Consider the following 15513-nt stretch of genomic DNA (forward strand, 5'->3'; position numbering starts at 1 on the left):
TGCCTCTCTAGCGTCACACAAAGTGTAACTCCAATCAGTCTCCGTCGAAATACCCAGGAGCAATTCAATTAAGAACAAACCAGAAGTGCCCTTTTCAGCCAGGGCAATAAAACGCATCAGTCGAACACAGATGTACAAAATGACCCAGTCATTGTCAGTGACAGGTGGTGTAATGTGAACGCAAGGATGCCTTAAACTTGAGGAATATGCAGGCATTGTAATACATGCTGTCTGCTTTTCTACATGGAATACAACAGAAATCAGGATTATGCTTTTTAAAAGATTAAAAGCATAATTTCCAAAACATGGAAATGAGAAACCCTAGATTAAGGGGGTTAAGTAGCAATTTTGTTTTAGTGTTTTTTTTTTTGTTTTTTTTGGTGTTTTTTGCGGCAAAATTTAATTTGGATCAGTTTGTTCTCAAAGAAAAAAGGACTTTAGAACTTTTGAATATTTCTAACTCTTGTAATTGTTGTTTGAGTTCTTGTTTTCTTCGAGTGTGTTAATATTGAATTTAATAAGTAGCGTGGTCTCTTCACACCTCTGAATACTTATCTGATAAGACAGGGTCTTGAATGGCCACAGAGAGAGGATTATTAGTATGTCATGTTAGTCGAATCCCTGACTTGTAGTCTTTATGTACATATCTTGTAGAAAGTTTCTTAATCACAATAGACAATATAACATATTGAACAGACAGTTAGTGACAGGTTGGCAGTTGTTGTGTTTCATATCCAAGGCTGCACATGTTACTGACACTTCTCAAGGAAAGAAATGCTCAATAGACAGGGACTGTTCTTGAGAATAGAAACTTTGCTATATATTTCCACCACCAGCTTACAGGTATTAGAAGTTGCAATAATTGCAGAATGAGGTACTGCATACAGTACCTCCAGAACAATTTTAACTTTCTTCAGATTTGTCATTCCAAACCAATACATAACCATGGTGGTCCTGTAGAGTATAGAACACCCAAGGCTTCTGATTTTAAATGAAAATGATTACCCATCTTACCGTTGTTTCTATTCACTTTTAATATAGGCTAATGTGCAGAACATACTGAAAGGGGTCATGACCTTAGCTGTAAAACTCAACAAGCACTTGGAATAATGGCAACAACAAACAATGAACCTTTTGAAAAAGATTTAACATCAAATGAATCACTTTTTTATTGTTGTTTGCTAACAGGTCTTCTAAAATGGAAGTTATTTGAAGTACCATGCTTAAGGCTTACTTTAGGTTTATTATTCATATGTTGATTCATATGTCTTATTTATATCTATGTAAATCGATAATTTAACTGCATCACAATCTTAATGTAATCATTATTTTAGCTAACTTTAATACAGAATCATTATACAACGTCAACATTTATCTGATGTTTAATTAGGGTTGTATTGAACACAATCTTAAGTGTACAGCAAGAAAATGGTAGCTCTTTTTCTTGTGGTAAATGAATACACAACTGTTCCTGAATAAAATGGTTAAACATGTTTAAGACATCTCATTTTTGGATAGGGGCGTGCTTCCCGTGGGACGACCACTAGATTCTATTTAGGTTATGTAATCTTTTTTTTTATATATGTGCATTGGAGCACTTTGTTGTGTAAACCTTCTTTTGCGTGAAGGAGACACCGCACTCTCAAGAGTGCAGTCAAACGCCCCCGAGCTGCACAAGCAAGGGCAGCTGAAAGCAGTGTTTTCTTTCCGTCTTCTGCGATACTAACTGAAGAGCGCGGTATGCGGGTCTGTGTAAACAGTGAGGTCTTTTCAGCCAGATGCATCCAGATGGATTGGGAGCACCACGGCAGAGTTTCAGCTTAACTTCAGCGTGAGAACATTTCTTCCAGTTAGCTACTGCTGCTGTGTCAAAAACTATGTTTATCTTTCAACTGTAGACTGTCTTCTGTCTTAGAATAATAGTCAACAAAGTTATTTGGGCAATAAAGTTTGTACCTCGTAATACTTTTTACACTAGTTTTCAAAGGAAAACGTGATGAATGTATTTCTATTTTTTTTATTGTTTTTATTTTATTTTCCTTTGTTCAGTCTTCCCAGTTCTGATGTCAGCCTAAGTGGAGAAGTTACATTTTAACTTACTCAATGTGCGAATCGCCCTTTGGTGGAAGGCAGGGGAATTCAACCACATCTCAGACATCAGAGAAAATGTAACCACCACCAGAATCTCACGCATTGCATTGACTTTGACAACAGCTAAATCACTTATTGTATAATCTCACAGAGGACAACACCATGGGCAGTGGAAGCAGCAGAGAGAAAAAGATTTCATCTGGATTACAAAAAGAAGATCATATGTACATAAATAATAAAGAAAGGAATGGAGGTGACTGTGATCCCAAAGAGGAAAAGCGCTTGTATAAATCCTACAAGATTCAGCAACTTTCCGACTTCAGCAAGTCTAGCAACAGGACTGGCCTGGGCTGCCACAGCGAAGGACACGACTCTGATTTTTCAATCGACGACGATGAAGATGACATAGAAGGGGAACTAGATAGAGTTTTGGCAGAATACGAAAGTCGTGATTTTTACTCGAGCAGAAAACATCAAAATAACTCCTTTCTCAGATCAAACACCTACAGTTTTTGTAATTCAAGACAGGTGTACAAGGAATCTGACTTTAATTCGACGCCTTATATTCAGAAAGTGGACCAGATGAGAACTAACAAACAGACTGCCTTTGGGCTCTTTGGCTCAAAGGACGTACAACACTACGACCGCGTCCAGATGTGTGAAGGCACGGTGGTCAGTCCTTCGGAAAACAACATACCGGTATTTAACAACAGAGACACCTGCAGCCAAAACATGCAGAGAAATGTAAGTGACAAATTAACCAACATAGAGTTGTTAATTCACAAAGTTTCTTAACATCAATTAATCGTATGCCATGTTGATTCTATACTGTCTGTTCACTGGGAAAAATTATTTCTGCATATTGTCCTCCTGCGTTATTTATTACTAGATGTAAAAGTAAGAATCGAGAACGAATTGAATCAGTGGTGTGGCTATAGGCTTATTCACAGATATTTGTTTAGTTACTGTTGTATTTATTAAAAAAACGTTTCTCTATTATTATCAGTTTTCTTATAATTCTCTTAATTTGCCTATTGATACAATAGTTTGTAGCAGTGTTTCGACATGTAAATTGTAACAATTCTGCAGTTCAGGACAGGTTTGTGTATTAATTAAACTGGAATTTATAGCTGACGCTATTTACAGTAGTTAAAAAAAATATGAATGGCTCTTTATCCTCAGTACATTTTTGCTACGCTGTCAGAATTCCTGTCCCATGTACAAGTCTTGTAAAAACAGTTGCCACGCAGCTACCATATGTGTTGCAAAATTAAAATTCTTACATTAAAAATACATTAAACTCATTTTATATAAAACCTAAATATCTACACACTTACACGTACAAATATCTGTAGGCTATTGAAAATCGTAAATATCTCGCAGACCAGTTGTTTAATAAAGGAAACGGTCGACATATTCCGTGCCATGATTCAATTTAAAGACGTAAACAGCATTTTCCCAAGTTCCCAAATTAGATTACTCCATAACGGTTTTTTTTTCTATGATCATTAACAACATAGGGCAGTTTATAATGGAATATATAAATATTTAACCAGTGGTATGCCACAGGGATCAGTATTAGGTTATCTGCTATTCCTAATCTACATTAATGATTTAGAATCTGGTATAGTAAGCAAACTTGTTAAATTTGCAGACGACACAAAAATAGGAGGAGTGGCAAACACCGTTGCAGCAGCAAAGGTCATTCAAAATGATCTAGACAGCATTCAGAACTGGGCAGACATATGGCAAATGACATTTAATAGAGAAAAGTGTAAAGTATTGCATGCAGGCAATAAAAATGTGCATTATAAATATCATATGGGAGATACTGAAATTGAAGAAGGGAACTATGAAAAAGACCTAGGAGTTTATGTTGACTCAGAAATGTCTTCATCTAGACAATGTGGGAAAGCTATAAAAAAGGCCAACAAGATGCTTGGATATATTGTGAAAAGTGTTGAATTTAAATCAAGGGAAGTAATGTTAAAATTTTACAATGCATTAGTAAGACCTCATTTAGAATATTGTGTTCAGTTCTGGTCACGGATATTGCTGCTCTACAAAGAGTGCAAAGAAGAGCGACCAGAATTATCCCGGGTTTAAAAGGCATGTCGTATGCAGACAGGCTAAAAGAATTGAATCTATTCTGGGGTCCAGTTCAAGGGCAGGGCCAATAGAATGTGTGTGGGTTTCTGCACCCTCATTTGCATAAAAGGGTCAGTTTGGGTCACTTTTGTTCCTGGAAGCAGAGTTGCTGTCAGAGCTGTCAACTCTGAACCTGCCAGCGAGAGCAGCATCAATAAAGAGTGTCAGTTTCCCAAGAGCGTCTCCGCTGTCTCTTCTGCCTTGCCGACATGCTACATTGGCGTTAGAAGTGGGATGGAGATCGATCCAGGCAGCATGAAGCAAGAACCGGCAAGATGGAGGAGAGCATCATATTCAAATCGTATTGCATGAAGCAATACGATTAAGGAGGCTGTGTGGTCCAGTGGTTAAAGAAAAGGGCTTGTACCCAGGAGGTCCCCGGTTCAAATCCCACCTCAGCCACTGACTCATTGTGTGACCCTGAGCAAGTCACTTAACCTCCTTGTGCTCCGTCTTTCGGGTGAGACGTAATTGTAAGTGACTCTGCAGCTGATGCATAGTTCACACACCCTAGTCTTTCTGTAAGTTGCCTTGGATAAAGGCGTCTGCTAAATAAACTAATAATAATGAAATTTGATATGGTAAACATTATCTATCAAAATATGCAATTCTGTCCTTATAGAGAATTTTGCAGTCACCTGCACTCTTTCTAGTTTAACCTTGTGGTTAAGTTTCTATTTATTTAATATTTCTTCCTGCTTCACACAGTCCCGCCAGGCTTTATAGGTCTGATTGATGGAAACTATCCTCACAGGAAGTAATTCCCACCCGCGGACAGGTGTGTGCTTTTGGTAACAATTTGGTAACAATACAATCCCTGCCAGTCAGTGTTGCCCTCTCTCTGGGGCAATCATTTTCTGATATGTGACTGAAAACTATGTTGCGTGTGTGTGTGTGTGTATGTTGATTATGTTTCTTTTATTTTTTACCTGTAAACATACTAACGTACCCTCATTATTAATATAAAGGACTCCCAGAAGCAGGGAAAGACCCAAGATTTGAAGAACAACAATTTGGCAGACATGTGAGTACCTTGCTCAACATATTATTCAGTTGCCGCTCAATGTATAAAATCAAGTACATATAATTCATTTAAAAGAAATTCATTCCTCATAACTTCAACACAAATAAATAGCTAGAGAGATAAATAGGAAACAACAAAACATTTGGAATTACCATTTAATCAACACCAGTCTGTCCTCTCTGTGATTACTTAATGTAAAAACTTACGTAAAACAACGGGGATGTTATTGTCTGTAGTGTCGTTCCATGCCAGTAGCCTGGAATAAAACAAAGTATCTATAAATCACACAAAGAAATACATCCGTTAATTATTTATTTGTATTTATTTATTTGCTTTAATGTGTACAACAACCATTTGTTCAACCTTTAAAAGTCTTTCTCTAAAACCATGTGGAAATTGTATTTAATAATGCATGCAATTTATTTTCATCAAGAATATTTTCCTTTTTTTAAGAACCTAGCTTTACTGTTTTATTATTATTATTATTATTATTATTATTATTATTATTATTATTACATAATTGCACATAATTATTTAAAATTATTTTATAGAAACTGACTGTTTTGGGGTGCTTCTGTATAGCTTTCCAAGGATAAAAATAACAGATTACAAATGTCACTGCCATTAAAGTTACAGACTTCCATCCACAGAAGGTGTAATGGAATATCATAACAAGTGGTCCTGCATTGGTCCATGGAAATCCAACTAGCAGTTCACGAGCAGATGGTCTCAATAACAGTTGCTATGGTTTTCTAACTTGTATATTAACAGTAAAGCAGTATATACTATTTTAGGAAGGCATACAATATTATAGGAAGGCGTGCTTCTGTGTTTAGGTTATATGACACTCATGGTGTGACACCCACAGCCTGTTTACTTCCGTCATACACTCCCCTGCAATTACACCTATAATATCACAGAATATTCTACTGCCTTCCTTCTACTCCCTGTCGTTTTCAGATTGCACAGCAGCAGTAAGAATCCAGCCCCAGTTCTCTATGACGGCTTTGAAGAGGAACTCATGTCCAGCATAGAACGAGAGTACAGCTGATAAGCAGATGAAGTCAACATATCAACACAAAGGCACTTTACATTGCATTTGTTCAAAGAGGTGGTGAACTGATTCAAGAAATAACTAAATACAGAATCTGTTTAATGTGTCAAACATGTGATGTTTTGTGTAGGAAAGGCAAGACTCCTTTGGTAATTTGTAATGACAGAATTCTTGACATAGGGCAGGTGTATGACAGCACTGATTCCTGAAAGGTATTGACATTGTTCTGAAGTGAGTTGTGATTATCACTTCTATTCCTTTATTGACTGTTCCTCATGAAATCAGAAATGTGTGCAGTCTTGGATACAGAAGCACCTGCCAACCAAGCGCCTGTTGTAAAGAAGGATCAGATCTGCTGCCTTGCCAGTCAACAATGAAACTGATGTGCAACAGGGATATGCAGCTTTTATAATATGTATATATCTATAACATAATATGCCAGGGATGACATTTGCATAACAAATTCATTAATATTTGTCCATATTGACTGCATGGAAAATATTAATTCCATGGTCTGAAAACTGAGCGAGAACCATTTTATTATGTGCCTCAATCCATTGATATCACAGCACACAAATTAAACATAATGTCGAAACTGAGGGAGAGAATGTTTTTCTAACTCTGCACTCTGGCGTTTGAGTTATTTGAGCCTCTTTCAGTATGCTTCATTTCCTGACTTCGCCCAAAATATCTTAATTGTGCTATGCTAGCCTGAGAAGGCACGCCACTCCACAAAGCCTGAATTATTCAGCTGGAGTTGTGGAGGGAAATCCCAGACGACTCAAATGTCGACCAAGCTGCTGTGTCTGTGTACCTCATTGGCGCCACCTTCTGTATTTTAAAATGAAGTACAACCATTTAGATTTCATTGTATCTATTTGCAGGAAAGCGACAGCTGGTTTATTTCCTATTGATTAATAAAACAAGTTATTCATAAAAATATTATTCATTAAACATTTTTTCAATTTGTAACCAATTTATCAAATGTACTTCTTACAAAAATACATCCCGCTGATATAAGTATGTAATTTAAAGTTTTGTAATCTTTTTTTGAAGCACCATGTCCACTCGTTGTTGTTAGCATGGTTGGAAACGGTTTAGTTTAAGTGTCAGTTATGTTATTACTAATATCAGGAGACTGGTGCAACGAAGTGTTTTAAAACATGAACACTGTTGTCTCTGGGGGTTGTATATAATTGCATTTTTTAAAACCAGTTTCATGAGCTCTGAGGTAGGAATCTCATTGGGCTTGAAAATGTGATAAATGAGAAATCATAAACAAAAAAGTCAGGGCTAACTGCTTTATTGCAAGACCTTCCATTAAATGTGTCAAACCTTTAAAAGGATGTTTAGAAATGCTTTCTTATGCATCCCTAAAGTAAAATGCAGCCTAATGTAATTATTTTATAGTTTCAATAAGATCTATTTAGAGTACCCTGCATTGTTAACATCAGATGTCCACAAAACGACAAAAACTTTCTGTGAAAGTTTGCATTCACTCATTTTTTTAAATAGAAATCCCAATTGATTCAGATATGCAAGACATCCTATGCAAGACATCCTTCTCTTAACAAATATTTTGTGTCTGCTGTTTTCACTGGGCTTTATTATGCGTAATCTAGTTTATAAAACATGTATTCAGTGTGATGATGCGCTATGTAGAAATGTCAATAAAAATTCTGCAATTTACATTGCTTGTTCTACTGTAATGTTTTCCTTTAAATTGATTTATTGCATTGTATATATAAAGGTCAAAGTGAAGGGTGGAGTTGATGTCTCCCAAAGTGTTACCAATATGTAGTCTGGTTGACAAAAATATATAAGCTCTCTTTACAGGGATACTTAAATATAAATAAACACATTTATAGGAGGTCCCATGCGGTTTGATTATGGCTCAAATCACAAGTGGAATTAGTCCACGTTACAAAACCACTGCACAGTTTCACACATTTTTCCATGACTTCTTGAGAGAGGTCAAGTTAATTTAGCACAAATACAAAAAGAAACTAGTCAAATTAATTGTGCCAAGTGGTGCACAAAAGCAGCATTTCAGTAGAATAATCGTAGCATCAGTGGATACAAAGTTTTGGAGTGTGCAGGGTACCAATAGTAAAAGCCTACATACAGCTGGTATACACTGGAAGATACGGTCATTCTGTGAAATGAGCTCACGTTGTGATGAGCAGCAACAGGTGCTGGGTTTATTGTGTTTTAGAAGAAAATAAAAGTAATCAGTAAATAGCCTGTAAGGTTTTAAATATATAGTCAAATGTGTTTCTAGTTTTAAATTTGCATGCAAAAAAGGCTTCATAAGGAACTAGGAGCTCGATATTGACGGATAAAGCAAAACAGAATCAATCCGGAAATGGAAATGCTGATGGAGGAGGAATGTCTCCAATGCACCCACAGTATTGTTCAGGACTCGTGCTTTTATATTGCGTCATAAAATTAACCTCATCATATTGCGTCATCAATTAACCTTTCCAACTATACACTTCCCCATTCAGAGCAATACCTTTGAACTTATTTTGTGCACAAAATGGAATGTGACACTGTGGTATAGCATCTGCTTCGCAAGACAACCAATTACAGTAGCCTACCCTCTCAACACAACTCCACAACCACAGCCTGTGAATCTGGACTCCGATTGGCTGGGTCTTGTTACCGGGTAACAGATGAAAGCCAAAGACCCATCTACCCATTCACTCTCTATACTTGACAACATTTATAACACCTATAGAAAAACCTTACCGTTGCTTAGATCTAGTATAGCAGTACCGAATCACAATATCATGTATATGACTGGTTGATAAATAATTTGATAACAAATAAAATCCACTGACAAAGGTTGAAATGGAAGCACATTGGAATACAGTATATTGTTATTGTTTGGACAGCGACACAGCCAGATGGTTTTCATTAATGATTTAGAAAAGTTAAGCCAGCAACTGATAAGCTAGTATGGTTTTCTACAGAAGCACACTTATTAAACATTGTACAAAAGGATCGAACAGGTATTTGATGGTGCCTATATCAAATTGGTATTATAGCCTTCATTTGCCAGTCAAAGGCAGGGAAGGCCTAATGATAACCGTTTCTCAAGATACTGTTAAAATGTTACTTTCATAATTCTTGTTGCTATGAAATATTACAGCTTTCTTTTGTAAAAATGTTTATTAAATATCATGTAAAGCGATATAGTACATAATCACAGTGAAGGATACAGTCTTTTTACAAATCTTTTACATAATCATAGCATTTTAACATTTGCGTAAAAATATTCCAATTAATAAATGCAATTCAGTACATACTTTCATATAGAGATATACATAGATACATACATTCAGACATTCATACATAAATGAGTACTTCAGACAAAGACTTTGGCAAAAGAGTGCATTCTTTTTTAGAAGATTACTTACAACACAGTAAGCACATTTTTCCTTTAAAAATCGATAAGCAAGTTCAGTGCAAGGTCTGCTTTCCATCAGCTAGTAGCACTCTCTATACAACAAACCGTCAGACTCATATCCGACTGTCATATTTAAGTGGATGGGTTATTTTGAAGCAGGAGCAAACACACCTAGTGGAAGAACATGGTTTGAAGCCGAGTGCTCTGTGGTTATCCTGTTCAGTTTTCCCACTTCAGTTTGCCAGTTCGGAACTCTTTTGGTGGTCATGTGACGGCGAGCATGTTTTGTCAGGTGGTCGCTGCGCATGAAGCGTCGATCACACACGGGGCACACAAACTTCTTCTCTCCGGTGTGAGTCCTGCGGTGGCGTGAAAGCTCATCGGAACGGGCAAACTTTTTATCACAGCCTTCCCAATTACAGCTGAATGGTTTTTCACCTAAAAATAAACAAATACAAAATTACCTAAACAAGGAAAAACCTTTTGTCACATTTTTAATAACCCAACTTAGAACATAACCAGTATACATCTATTAAGGCTTGTACCAGTTTTACTGACATTAAAATATATATTTATTCACGTATTATATACAATACAGATAGATCTAGCATGAAGCAGTACTTACACCCAACCCCGACACCTAGCCTGACCTTCAAACTGATTCGCAGGCCTCCTTCAGCTGTAATTGTACTGTATCTAGTGATATTAACAAGGTGCTGGTATCAAGAACCACCATCTGTTTAGATCATTAACAAGACCCCATGATGCTCCTACTTTTACAGACAAACTTTTCCTCCTTAACTAGTTTTAAAGTGTTGAAATCTATACATGTACTACAAACATCAGCAACTGATTCTGTCTATAGTTATTTCTAATTAACACATTTATGTATACACATTATATATATATATATATATATATATATATATATATATATATATATATATATATATATATAATTTACCTGTGTGAGTGCGAAGATGTGCTTTGAGGTGGGAACTCTTGAAGTAAGTCTTCCTACAACCTGGGAAGTTGCAAACATAATTCCGTCTCCGACAAAATTCCATCTGCGACGTACAGCTGGGACCTGAAGGCAGGAAGACTGGCGCAGGAGCCAGGGGCAGTAACTTTGTGTTCCCAAGGGTCATTACAGTCTGTGGGCACTGAGGAAGCGGTGTAACATGGGATTGTGGAAGGACAAACATGACAGTGCCTTGTGGTACCACTTGGCCTCCCATAAGGAATGGCTGAGAAAAAGGAGACATCTGGGGTAAAATGGGTTTCACCCTACTTGCCTGTGGCTGCGCAGTCTGGATGAAAGTGGGTATCATTCCGGCCTGACTGCCTGCATGGCAGATTACAGGAGGGCTAGCCACAGGAGCAGTAGGCATGGGGCTGGCTGCAATTTTATTTTCAGTTCCCCTGCTATTTTCTGGCATTACTGATGATGGTGCTAGTACAGGCAATGTCTGTTGGTTCTGTTTTTCTGAACAACACATTTCGTTCGCAGCAGGATTTCCCGTACAGTCCTGTACAGTCTTTAAGAAGGTATGTTTGCTGTGCTGCTGGTGCTGCTCTGCTGAAGGAATGTGCTGGCAAGGGGAGCTGTCAGCAGTGTGACGTATTACGCTAGTTGCCATGGCTCTGCAGGGATGGGAGGCAGTCTGTTGCTGGGGTGACTTCACGGCGGAAAAGGCTGTGAAATCTACCGGTGCTGGCCTTGCACAGCCAGATACTGTGCCACTTGATAAACCATTTGAGCATATGCCTGAGTTTGCAATGACAGTTTTTGGTACAAAAAAAGTCAACTGTGAAGATGTAAGGATTGAGGTGGCTGTGGATGCCTCCGCAGAGTTAGGGCTGTGTGGTGGTGTCATACACTAAAAGATAAGAAAATAATAAATAAATTGACCAACAGCAATTTCAGTTTAATGGCTAATTCTCTTTGTTTAGATAAACATACTCAAATCATAAAGTTACATATAATCATAAAGTTAATACATATATGTATTACTTGTATTGTAACACTTGAAATGTATTTGCTTAAGATTGTAAGTCACCCTGGATAAGGGCGTCTGCTAAGAAATAAATAATAATAATAATACTGTGTCAAATATGCAAATGAGTTATCCGGGTCAAGTAGATCCTGGGTGAGTCTTCACAGTGTGCCTAGAATCCACTCAGCTAAAACTGTGCATTTACAACAAGGGTTCTCCTGCACCCCATCCTGGATTCCAGGTATGCTGTATTACTGAAATACAATTTCAACGCATTTGAGCAAGCAGGTCCCTGTTAAATCCCAATGATCACACAGTATGTTTGTAGATATACTATCAAGAGATATTGACACAGCTATAGGAGAGGTGCATTTTATTAAATAGGGCCTGAATGCTCAAACACCTGTACTAAATTGAGGCTAGAGGGTGCAGAACTAGAGTTTCTAACCCTGCAGCTAATCAAGTGTTTTAAAACAAAAGTAACCCAACTTCAGACCTGTATTAGAATTACAAAACTTTCTGAAACTGTTACAATGCAGATATGTGATTTTGAAAGATTGCACTGTACTGTAGTTTCAATATCTCACTGTTACTTACCAGCGATGAACACAAAACAAAGTCCTTATGTAGTTCCACGAGGGTCTCTGTCTGAGTTACTGAGTCACAAGAATCGGAGGCCGGGGTGAGCGGCCTCGCCCTGAACTGGTCCTGCCTGTGCGCCCTCTGACCCCCGGAGCTCATACACAGAAGAGCCTCTACAGCCTCAAAATCATTCTGTTCCAGCGTGCTGCAGGCGGAGCGCTCGCTGTCGTGGCGCTTTCTTTCCATGATAGATTCACAGATATCCATTATGTCAACCTAAACAAAAGAAAATAATGCGTAACCGACTGGTAGTGCAGCTCAAGAGATAAACCTAAAAAAAATGTTTGAATACATTTTCTGTTATAATACTCAAGAATGTACTGCAGTGTACATAGGGCTTTTTAACTGATAAAAAAAACCGATAAAACACCGGAAAAACGCTGGAAATGGTTACTCAATTCATGTTTACGTGACCCCTTTCCCCGTAAAATAAATAAATAAAATACCTCCACAATAAAATAAACTCTTAGTTCTGCTGAGCAATGTCCCTCCTTCCTGACTTGTATCTATCATTGATTCGTTCTGAATACATTAAACCCGCCCCAACTACTGAGTGACAGCACATTCGTACATTTCTATTGGACGACTGTAACACGCTTACGAGATTTAAACTATATTACAGTACGATAGGGAGTATTTAAAACAGAATTACAAATTGTGGTTAAATATAAAAAAAAAATGGCTAAACACGCAATAAAATAACAATATGCCCGTGACCATAAGGATTTCATTGTGGACGACAGCAAAGGAAAGGTACAATTGAAGTGTTTAAATACTGTCGAGATACTATACATATTGTGACAGAAAAGAACGAAAACAATAACGTCATACATTACAGTAGATAAAAAACTAAAGCCCCGAAAAAATAATATTTACATATAACTCGAAAATATCTAAAAATAACCGCCTAAAAATTAAATTAATAAAAACCGAAAAATAGAAGTCCTAAGTATACACCAGACATTTGGAAATAGCTGAAAGCTTTACATTTTTTACAGTAGTATATAATAATGGATTTTTACTGTATCTACACCAAACAATTTCTGTAGCTCAGTAAGTCGTTTTGAGGGCATAGTATTTAGTTCTGTCTTTCAAGGAAGTGACATAGAACCAGCTTTGCTTTTTGTTAAACTGGGACATTCCAAATATTAAAACATGCTGGATGGAAATTAAACAGAACTTTAAAAATATAATTGATGTATCAAATTCTTTCAATCCAAGAAATTGTTTGGGTGACAGATGTGATCAAAGTGGCGACCAAAAAAAAAACCCTATGGTATTATTTTCTTTTTTGTTGGCAAGCTAGGTTATTCTTCGACCATGGATATACTCTCCCCCACCTACTTCTTACAAAGAGTGGAATACAGAACACGCAATCCATTCACAAGAACAGCAGAGCATTAGCAACGCATCTGAGAATGCTTTTTAAAATACGGTCAACATAACCAATCTGTTCATTAAGCAATAACACTGCTAAAAATTTAAAACAAAACTATGTGAAATTATTTTATATAATTATGTTCTCCAAACGTCATACTTCATGAACTGACATGATGATTATTGTATGACAAATGACACCTGAAAAAAAAAAAAAAAACTGGTACATAAACTAGTGCTGTACTAATATTTATGGCTAGTACATAACGGTCCCGTGTTCTCGTGAATAGGTTTAAAACGTCGTGGTGTTGCTGTTCTTGTTTGAAGTACCTTCAGCAAACAGGAAAACTGCTGTAGCTACTCTTGAGTCCAGATCAGGTATAATAGGTCCAGTCTGCAATCCGAGCCACCACAGACAGTGGCTAACACAAGATTATTATAACTGGCACCCTAGTCAAGCTCTGTTTCAGAGTGCGCTGCTAAATGCCGATCTACTTTTACACCACACCCTACAATTTATTCGACAGCACAGAAACCTCCCATTTCAAAATATATGCTGCTGGACTTCAGTGTGACGTCCCAGGGCAAACAACCATGTGAGGCCAACAGGCGTGGATCCATGGGGAAAAAAATAAATAGATCTGGAAATATAGATTTCCAGTATTCACCTCCTGTAACACAAGTAGTTGACTTTACTGAAACCACCCTCACAAATATACGGCAATAACGGTTTTGCCAAACTTAGGCTGGATATGTGCTGTGAATTGCTCTGCTCCATTTGTTTTAACCAAACAGGAAACACATTTCACAATGTGTGGCCACGATTTTAAAAAACGCACATAAACACGATCCGAGCTTTACAGATATTTTTCTTTATATTCCATTCAGCAAAATCTTACTCAAAATGACAATCAACATATACGGTAATATCGCAGGTGTGTGTTTTAGTAGGTTGCATTCGGGACAAAACATTCTAATTATATACATATATATATATATATATATATATATATATATATATATATATATATATATATATATAATGTACAAAAATGACAATATTTAATACAGAAGCGTTTTTTGTTAATCAAAGGTTACAAATGGCAATATAATCTCTGCAAAACTTGACCCGTTACAATTACATAAATCGGCAGTTGTAACGTACAGTAATGTAGTAACAGTTACATTACCTGAAGATCTTTTAGTATCATTTAAAGTAAAAAGCAGGGTAACAATGAAAAACTACAATATAACAACTAGCATTTCCTCTACTGCTAGAGCGGAACAAAAGGCTATTGATGAAATAATATATAATGAAATATGCCATTCATAAAAAATAATAAGCTAATTGCTGCTTACACTCAAATTTGCATGCGATATTACTGTACTTACACAACTCGAGTCTTCCATTTCAGAGCTCTGACAGGGTCAAGCTTTTTAAATAAAAATACACTGTACATTCGCCAAGTTAAAACCAACGCGACCGTCCTACAGTTACACACAATCGGCATTAAACCCTCTGAACCTCAGCTGTGTTAATCACAAAAAAAGAAAAACAAAATATACAGAACCCTAGCGGGTAGCAACACGCCACCAATCAGAACCAAAGGTGTAAAAGCTCTTGACCAATGGGCGAATATATAGCGCGTGATCAGTGCATGATCGCGGGGTGATTGGAGGAAATAGGGTGCGTGGCCCTAGAAGGCGTGTCGGGGGTGTCAGCGGTGTCAGAGTGAACCTGATGAACCAAGAGCATGAAAACTGGGGG

The 15513-nt window shown here is 37.1% G+C and overlaps 2 protein-coding genes across 2 annotated transcripts; one reads left to right on the forward strand and one right to left on the reverse strand.

Annotated features, from left to right (window-relative positions):
* The first annotated feature begins 1595 nt into the window (after positions 1-1595).
* LOC117410850 (uncharacterized) lies at positions 1596-8001 on the forward strand. Its single transcript, XM_034017740.3, has 4 exons — positions 1596-1831; positions 2050-2835; positions 5208-5263; positions 6224-8001. Exons 2-4 carry the CDS (start codon positions 2254-2256, stop codon positions 6312-6314), a joined length of 729 nt encoding a protein of 242 aa, XP_033873631.1. The 5' UTR covers positions 1596-1831; positions 2050-2253; the 3' UTR covers positions 6315-8001.
* Positions 8002-9283: 1282 nt separating this feature from the next.
* On the reverse strand, positions 9284-15333 carry LOC117410484 (Krueppel-like factor 11). The gene is made up of 4 exons (XM_059025798.1): positions 15138-15333; positions 12324-12584; positions 10694-11609; positions 9284-10167 (listed from the first exon to the last, which is right to left on the reverse strand). The coding sequence occupies exons 1-4, from the start codon at positions 15153-15155 to the stop codon at positions 9875-9877; spliced, it is 1488 nt and encodes a 495-aa protein (XP_058881781.1). The 5' UTR covers positions 15156-15333; the 3' UTR covers positions 9284-9874.
* Positions 15334-15513: the final 180 nt, after the last annotated feature.

Source organism: Acipenser ruthenus, chromosome 6 (genome assembly GCF_902713425.1).
Source record: "Acipenser ruthenus chromosome 6, fAciRut3.2 maternal haplotype, whole genome shotgun sequence".
NCBI classification, from domain to species: domain Eukaryota; kingdom Metazoa; phylum Chordata; class Actinopteri; order Acipenseriformes; family Acipenseridae; genus Acipenser; species Acipenser ruthenus.

Bases quoted from the DNA above. Each gene is read 5' to 3' on its own strand.
- LOC117410850 (XM_034017740.3), top strand. From the start codon at position 2,254: ATGGGCAGTGGAAGCAGCAGAGAGAAAAAGATTTCATCTGGATTACAA. The intron at 2,836-5,207 runs GTAAGTGACAAA...ATTAATATAAAG, and splicing joins GCCAAAACATGCAGAGAAAT to GACTCCCAGAAGCAGGGAAA. The intron at 5,264-6,223 runs GTGAGTACCTTG...TGTCGTTTTCAG, and splicing joins AACAACAATTTGGCAGACAT to ATTGCACAGCAGCAGTAAGA.
- LOC117410484 (XM_059025798.1), bottom strand. The intron at 11,610-12,323 runs GTAAGTAACAGT...CTTATCTTTTAG, and splicing joins TTGTTTTGTGTTCATCGCTG to TGTATGACACCACCACACAG. The intron at 10,168-10,693 runs GTAAATTATATA...GTTTATTTTTAG, and splicing joins ACATCTTCGCACTCACACAG to GTGAAAAACCATTCAGCTGT.